This window comes from Hippocampus guttulatus, chromosome 3 (assembly GCF_054856545.1).
Source record: "Hippocampus guttulatus isolate MCC_2025c chromosome 3, RoL_Hgut_1.0, whole genome shotgun sequence".
In the NCBI taxonomy this organism is placed as follows: Eukaryota; Metazoa; Chordata; class Actinopteri; order Syngnathiformes; family Syngnathidae; genus Hippocampus; species Hippocampus guttulatus.
Window position 1 is genome coordinate 16229492 of NC_141263.1, and position 7973 is coordinate 16237464.

At 39.9% G+C, this 7973-nt stretch overlaps 2 protein-coding genes across 7 annotated transcripts; one reads left to right on the forward strand and one right to left on the reverse strand.

Moving 5' to 3' along the window:
• Positions 1-279: 279 nt before the first annotated feature.
• Positions 280-6109, reverse strand: cenpn (centromere protein N). The gene is made up of 10 exons (XM_086106706.1): positions 5798-6109; positions 4163-4208; positions 4028-4087; positions 3344-3417; positions 3067-3240; positions 2887-2988; positions 2679-2733; positions 2444-2553; positions 1637-1760; positions 280-588 (listed from the first exon to the last, which is right to left on the reverse strand). Exons 1-10 carry the CDS (start codon positions 5966-5968, stop codon positions 467-469), a joined length of 1038 nt encoding a protein of 345 aa, XP_085962832.1. The 5' UTR covers positions 5969-6109; the 3' UTR covers positions 280-466.
• A 583-nt stretch (positions 6110-6692) lies between these two features.
• cmc2 (C-x(9)-C motif containing 2) lies at positions 6693-7933 on the forward strand. Of its 6 annotated transcripts, none has more exons than XM_086107073.1 (5): positions 6693-6812; positions 7078-7145; positions 7316-7386; positions 7454-7525; positions 7611-7933. In XM_086107073.1, the coding sequence occupies exons 2-5, from the start codon at positions 7109-7111 to the stop codon at positions 7692-7694; spliced, it is 264 nt and encodes an 87-aa protein (XP_085963199.1). In that variant the 5' UTR covers positions 6693-6812; positions 7078-7108; the 3' UTR covers positions 7695-7933. The 6 variants fall into 6 exon arrangements, with proteins under 6 accessions (XP_085963199.1, XP_085963200.1, XP_085963198.1 ...); XM_086107074.1 differs by having other exon boundaries at positions 6715-6977; XM_086107075.1 differs by having other exon boundaries at positions 6717-6889.
• Positions 7934-7973: the final 40 nt, after the last annotated feature.

Sequence of the window (7973 nt, forward strand, 5' to 3'; positions counted from 1 at the left end):
GATATTAGATTTTCACAATAACAGCATGCCAGGAAAGAGGTAGAAGGACTCAAGCCATTGAATTAAAGTAGATACTTAAAAAAGACTGATATCAGCACAAGTACTTAATAAAGTAAAAATAAGTAAATAAAATAAATACATACAGACTCAGCAGGGGGCACCAACCTTTTTGAAAGTGAGAGCTACTACAAGTGCTGCAATTCTCTCTTAAAAATACCAAAACACACCAAAATAAGTCATACAATATACCATTTTGAGTTACAGTGCAAGGAGAGTGGATCAGTTTTGATGTTTATTGAGTTCAATCTAGGCATCATACTGTAATTAATTTGAACAACAAACAAAATAAAACCGCTATTTACATTGACTATATAAAATAAACGATATAAAAAAAACATCACGGTGAAAGACTTTTTTTAAAAAGCCAATTTCAGTGAATGCGGATTAGTTAACAATAACAAAAATGTCAATTAACAGTTTGATTGATTTGTGAAGAAGGTCCTGAGACTTTGTCTGTGATGACGAAATAATTTCTTCCTCTTCGTGGGATGGATGAAAGCAGAGGTGTTATAGGAGTGGAAGCAATTCCTGTAAAGTATATAAGCACATAATATGCATTACTAAATATCAAACTACGCTGCAACAACTAAAATCTAACCAACATTAAATATCTCAAATCAAGGGAAACTATTGGGATTCTTTATTTGCCAAGACATTTTTCTTATCATGCAATTTTTGTCTTCAAGGCTTGGTAGAGTTCTAATTTCAATATTTTTCTCTGTTTGTAAAAGCCCAATTTTTGCAGTCCAACAGACTTCACCTGTAAGAGTAACATTAAGCGCCGTGTGACTTTGATATAATTAAAATCATTGACTTCACCATGGTATACATTTTTGGGTCTGTTGGTTAAGCTCGGGGACAAACATCTCATAAATGAATGAGATACTGCAATCTGGTAAATTTGGAAAACTATCACATTCCAGACGTTCCCCGCCAGAACCGTTAATGCTTAGTTTGTACATGCGCGCCCTCTTGTGGATCAACTAAAACAATGATTTTTTTTTAATTAACTGGTTCAACACAAAAATAAATGTCAATGTCTGTTGCATAAATATACTCTAATGTGTTATATCATAATTTTGTAAATAAGAACACCGTTTCGGTCATATTCAATGACAATCTTGTACACGTTGACGAAATGACAAAATGAGACCATGATAAATCAATACAAAAAAATATAATTATAGTGACCTAAATCCTTCAGCAAGTCTTGATATTTTTTTTAATTTAGAAAGTCTGAAATGTATACAGGCACCTTGAATGATGGCACGTGTGAGCCTACTTCCTTTTAACGTGGTAGAATTTGACTGGTCAATCAATGTGGAACATAAAGCAGCCACACCACCAGTTGGAAGGGGTTTGTCTTAGTTGTATTTTACTTCCCCACTCGAAAAGATTTTTTATTTCTTTTCAATGGAATTGTACAGATTGTAGATCACATTAAAGGTTGAAAAAGTTGGGTCTGATTTCATTACATCACAAAACCCTAGCGTTTAAAAGGGGCGTGTAGACTTTTTATATCTCCTGTAAATGTATTCCTACATATTTCTATATGTGGCCAACAAAGTGCTGTTACCTGAAGAAGCGCAGTGCCGTAATGACTCCAACAAATTTGTGCTTGTAAACGTGACGACACAATTGAATGGTTTCTCTCGTTCTGCAATGGTCTGGTTTGGTGGGTCTTTGAACTTGGTCTCCAGCTGCCGACAAGTCAATACATCACAATCAATGTTCACTGAACGATATATGCGGTAGAAATGAGTGCACTGAAGGGGTGACTACACAAACTTAGTGATTAACAGTGGATGTGTGACATTTCGGAGAAGTCTGGAATCATTTCACAATGCAAAAAAGAAGTGCAACATGCGTTTTGTGAGGCACAAATGTCTGAAGTGACACAGTTGCACAATACAGTATCATTAGCTCATTTAAAATCACCTACCACGACTAGTTATAACGAATTGTTTCAATCGGTGTACAGTATTGAACAAATATAACACAAGAACATGTTTGCACACAGCCTGCCATTTTGCACAAGTGATGCCGAGTCAGTCAACGGCGAACAGTGAGCCAGTTAACAGACAGCCAACTGAAACCGAGTCCCACATCACTGTACACACCAGGCTCAGGCTTTTAAAGTCACACAGTCAGTCACAATCACAGATATATTCATGTCGAATGTGAGAATGCAGCACCAAGTGGACAAAAATAATACCTACACCTAATATGCGTGCAGTATTGGCATTATGAATAAAGCTTTGAAATACATATAAACAATAAAAAACAGAAAGTTTCCACTTTGCAAATTTCATCTGTCGTCAAGGTGGTCTAAAATAGGGGATGACTGTCCAGTATTTCAGAATATAAGCAAAATTTAGGTTACCTTGTAAACTACAGACTGTAGCTGGGGTAACTTGCCACCACCAAACGCTTCACAAGCCATCTGAAGGCGGTTTACTTCAGCCTCAGCTTGCTCTCGCTCTATGTTGGGGACTGTGGAAGGAAAGATAGTACACCGTGATTACGAATTTAATGACCCCCCCCCCACCCCATCCCATCCACATAATAAATATCGTTATGATGTGAGAAAATGGTTAAGATCACATGATTGTACATACGTGCGGCTATTTGATTCCTTTCTACAAGAGCGCTGGGATACTTCGCAGGGAACACCTGCACAACAAATCATAGTATTTGAAATTACATCCGAGTAAAGCACAGTACATACGTTTATTTTCTTACTTGATGCCTATCAGCAAAGTTCAAGGGTGACAAATGGATGATGGTGCTTTTTAGTGTTTGCACCCAAGAATGGACTTACAGTACCTGTTCATACTCCTGCATCAGCAGGTCCCGAATTGCTGAGAAATTTCGTCCACTGAGGTGAGCATCCTTAATAGCCTGATGTCGGGTGGCTATAATCATTGCCTGAAAGTTAAAGTGGTATTTTTAGACAAAAGTAGGTCACAGTAGCCATACAATGTCATCTATGCTCCTTATCCCCACCTGGGACAACAGTGGCTTTTGCTTGGACGTCAGTCTGGTCACAAACACATATGGAGTTTGAAGATAGTGAACAACATAAGTTGGTCTCATGTTGTTTGGCCGAGAGCAGCTGTCCCCCCATGCAATGCGGATCCAAATCGCCTCATCTGTATTCTTCTTCATCTTGACAGACACCTTGGACGTCAAACATAAAGATTACGTGAAACACTGAAAACATTTGGTGCACGGGGACTTCAGAAAACAAAAATCTATCAACCGTATCATGTGTACGACTTACATTTCTTACGAGCTCATTGAGGTGAGATTTGAATTGTTCCTTGAACTGCATCAACTCAACAGCGGGAGCATCAGCTTGACAGAGTGAAAAGACAGATGACAAAATATGGATCAGCACCAAAACACATTTGTATCTATCATGTTGTATGACTTCATCTGTCCTGTTTACAGTCAAGTCAAATGAGCGTCATTTAAATATCTTGGAGGGATGGTGCTCACATTGCTTTGGAAGGTTATTACAGATGTGTGACGGGGTAGATGCTTGCTGACAGGTTTTCAACTTTGTTCGCCTGTCTATGTATTTTGTTTGTTCACATTTAGATGAAATGGCTTTGTCATTTCAAATACAAAAGATTTCACAAATATCTTTGTTGTATGTTTAGTTTGACAGTAAACTTCAACTGGGAGTGGCAATACACAGTTTGAAAGGTGAGTGTTACGAACGATGGCTTGCATCTCAAAAAAATTGGGGTCAAAAAGTCGAGTCACACGTCTGAATTGTATCTCATGACACCACTCTCAACCACTCTGGAACTGAATGAAAGTTTTTGAGCTCAGGGGAAGTCAACTCGGAGCTCAGGTTTTGATTAAGAGCAAGTTGAATCTGCTTGCTGGAATGCCATATGTAATTGAATTATATTCCTCGAAAACCTAGCTAATCTTTATTATCAGACAAAGCTCTTACATTCAGGGTCCACGAGTTGGAATGCATGCCACATCCCCTGGTTTGGATTGTCAATTACATCTGAAAGATGAATAAAACAGAACATTGAGGGCACTGAAATTAAGAGTGATGAACGTGAATGTAAAAATGACTTACATATCATCTCTAACTCTGTTATATGACGAAGGGTCAATCCGTTTTCCTGCAAGAGAGGGAACAAAGTCGCATAAAGACCCACAACACGTTATAATTAGCTGCTGTATGTTTAACTGTCCATTCATTTTCCCACAAGAAAATAAAATGAAACTGTTATGGGAACATGAACAAAATGAGCTTAATTACAGCAGGAATGGGCAGAGGATGGTGACATGCGGCCAGCCCTGTTCTATAATCAGACCCAACAAACCCTTTTATTATAAATACTGTAGCCCTGTTATTCTTATTATTGAACCTTAATTAATTGAGCCATTTCCCTCCAAATTGGTAAATTATTTTAAGTAATGAATTAAATGTGTCAAATAATTATTACTTTACATGGTATTCCCTTCCACTGCTATGCAGATGACTGCCAGATCTATGTCCCACTGAGCAAGAAAGACGCCTTCTCATTAAGGCCACTCCTATCCTGTCTGGAAGATATCAAAACCTGGATGGCACAAAATTTCTTGAGATTCAATGAAAAGAAGACAGAGGTGATATTGTTTGGTCCCAGTGGCCCTTGTACATTCCATCCTGTAGACTTGGGCCCCCTGTCTCCTTATCTTAAGTCAACAGTCTCAAACTTGGGCCTTAAACTGGACAAATTTTTCAAACTCGATTGGCAAATTGGTGCCGTTGTTAAATCCAGCTTCTTTCACCTTAGACAGCTGGCCAAAATAAGACCTCTCCTCTCACATGTACACTTTGAGAGTAATTCATGCCTTTGTCACATCCCGGCTCGATTACTGCAATGCCCTTTACTTTGGAGTCAGCCAGTCCTCCATTAAGCGCCTTCAGCTGGTCCAGAATGCCGCTGCTCGCCTCTTGACTGGTATTCGTAAGAGGGAGCACATAACTCCTACTCTGGCATCCCTTCACTGGCTCCCCATTCATTTTAGAGTTATTTTCAAGATCCTCTTATTTGTTTTCAAATCTCGGAATAATCTCGCGCCACCTTACCTCTCTGAGCTCATCTGCCCCTACACACCTGCCCGGCGCCTCAGGTCTGTGGACCAGACTTTATTAGAAGTACCAAGAACTAAACTGAGGCTCAGAGGGGATCGAGCCTTTTCTGTTGCTGGTCCCTCTCTCTGGAATGACCTCCCACTGAACATTCGGCAAGCCTCCTCGCTGCCCATCTTCAAAACCCTCCTCAAAACTCACTTGTATTCTTTGGCATTCGACTCAGCATGACTTAGATTTGTTCTTGGTTTTACTGTTTGGTGCTTTCTACCGCCTTTATTACCGATTTGTCTTACTGTTTATTGTGCATGTTAAATTGCTCCATGTACAGCACTTTGTATGCAGCGATGGCTGTTTGAAAGTGCTCTATAAATACTGTTGACTTGTTGACTTGACTTTATTGCAAGTCAACATTGTATTGAATCAATACAAGATGAAAAGTTCCAGGACAAACCTAAATCTTTTGTGACACCAGATCTGTCACTTTTGACACATCTAATATTCATTTGAGTAAATCATTGGTACATAAATTATAACAAAGTGAGACATCGAGGCTTTCAAAATCATTTCAAATAAAAACAAATTTAAAAAACCCAACAACAACAATGTGCATTTTACAACAGCGTGTACCTCACTATAGGCGATCAGTTCGTCCGCCAACGCCCATTTCGTTTGAGTAAAATCGAAGTTTTGCTGTTGAGCCACCGTCAAACGGCCCCACTTCTCCAGCGTCACTTTTAGAAGTTGAGTCGGTATCCGTCGAACAAGCTGACGTAACAAAGACTTCATCTGGTCCTCCATTAGTGATTAAATAGTATTCGACTGATAAAGAAATAAAAACAGAATCCGATGGAAATGTAGACTCACGCTGGTTCAGCTAACTAGTCAAGTCTGAAAACAAACCACCCGCCTTGGTGAAACAAACGGACCAATCGACTAACTGCAAACATGGTTAAGACGGTTGATGTAGCGCCCCCTCTCGAACTGGAGTAGTTCAGGAAAAAGCATAGTGGTGGTTTTCCTCCAATTCAACAATTTAAAATGTACACGATCGTGCCCTACTCTCACCCATCATGTGAACATGTTTCTTGTTTATCATATATAAAAGCTATTGTTGTAAATCGGTTAGGAGTCAAGGAACATTAACTAGATCCTGGTGTATGCGGTTAACGTTGATTTATTTAAAATGCGGTCCTGGAAGGTACATTGCGCGTGACAAGAGTTATTGTTGAAGAAGGAATAAGCCAGAGGTGGAAGTGAAATTCGTTTTCGAGAGTTACTATCTTGACGGACGTACTTTACAACCGTCAGTGACGTGTTGAGCGGTCTCAATAAACCTCGTGCACGCAACAGAATCTCAATTTGTCTTTCTCGGCGTCGGTGCCATTTTTTTCGGAATCTAAGACGTATTATGAAGAATGCTCTTGCAACGCCTGCGAAGCTTTGTTACTGATGGCCCCACCTTTATGAAAAAAATCCAACAACAAGGAACTCCATTGGTCAATAGATGAAGACATGTTCACCGATTGGTTGTTACCGATTGTCATTCAACCGTTGGTCCTTCAGTTACGCAAACCAGTGTCATGTCTCCTCGCTGTTTGACGATTTACTTCCAAGTTTATACAGCATTAAGGGTGATCGCTAGGTAATGTGTTGATTTGTCGTCGCCCGTGGTGCTAGTCAAAAAGAAAAAGACAAAGGACTATACAAGCGATACGTTTGGTAAATTTTAAGTGTGTTTATGCTCCGCTGGCTAGTTTGTAGCTTAACCAAACATCTGCACTATTTGTAAACTGACTGTCTACCGCTGGTAAGGGTTCATTGGTCTAGAACGCTAGGTTTTTATCCTTTGGTGTGAGTCGGGATGAATCGAAACCGATTTTATCTTGTACTCTTGACTGTGTATGCAGGTAAGTGTCTTCTACAGGATCCAGCATCTCAATGACATTACAGGAGGGAGAGGGATGGGGAGGCATTAGTATCCTTCATGTGGCATTAGGCAGGGTATTTGATTTTTATGGCCATATTTGACGAGGTTCCCATCGTAATTGTTTTTAATAATCAAATAATTCAACCGAGTGTGCGTGTTGTTTGTGGCTTTTCTGTACAGTATTTACACAGTGCGACCTTAATTCAGCATGCACTCTGACCTGTCGCCCCACCTGCACACAGATGAGTGTAATGAGCTCATAAAGCGTCTGAAGCAGTGCCACTCTGAGGTATGTCAGAAACTCCCCCTTACTGTTCCTTATAACACATCTAGGAACTAATTTTGTCTGCCCCCAGCATAACATCCTGAAGTTCTTCGGGACGTGTAACGACGTTGACCGCGCCATGCGCCAGTGCCTTAAGAATGAGGTGAAGGTCACATTTGGATGTGTAAAATGAGAAGGATTTTGGCAGGGCCGACTCACCGCTGTATTACATTGTTGTCATTTGACAGAGACTGGAAAGGCGGGAGCGCAGCAAACAGCATGCACAAGCCATGAAAAAGAGGTTGAAAGACGGACCCAAGGAGCAGCTTTGAAAGACATTTATGCTGCAAAACTTGTGTCCGGTTGAGATACCGAACTAAGCCTGCATTGGTGTTTGGCCACATATACAGTGGATAGAAATCATCGGCCTACCTCTCTGTTCAAATGCCAAGTTTTTGTGATGTATGAAAATGAGACGAAGAAAAATCTTTTTGAAACATTTTCCACCCTTAATGTGGTCTATAAACTGGAGAACTCAATCTTTTGAAAATAAAAATAAACCACTGACATATTTTGGTGGACAAAGTGTGCATACTCTTATAATTGGGGAG

Coding starts and splice junctions, on each gene's coding strand:
- cenpn (XM_086106706.1), bottom strand. CDS start 5,968: ATGGAGGACCAGATGAAGTCTTTGTTACGTCAGCTTGTTCGACGGATA. Junction 3,418..4,027: donor CCAACTCGTGGACCCTGAAT/GTAAGAGCTTTG, acceptor CACTCTGTCAAG/CTGATGCTCCCGCTGTTGAG. Junction 2,734..2,886: donor TGATGCAGGAGTATGAACAG/GTACTGTAAGTC, acceptor TTTGTTGTGCAG/GTGTTCCCTGCGAAGTATCC.
- cmc2 (XM_086107073.1), top strand. CDS start 7,109: ATGACATTACAGGAGGGAGAGGGATGGGGAGGCATTA. Junction 7,146..7,315: donor AGAGGGATGGGGAGGCATTA/GTATCCTTCATG, acceptor GCATGCACTCTG/ACCTGTCGCCCCACCTGCAC. Junction 7,387..7,453: donor TGAAGCAGTGCCACTCTGAG/GTATGTCAGAAA, acceptor GTCTGCCCCCAG/CATAACATCCTGAAGTTCTT.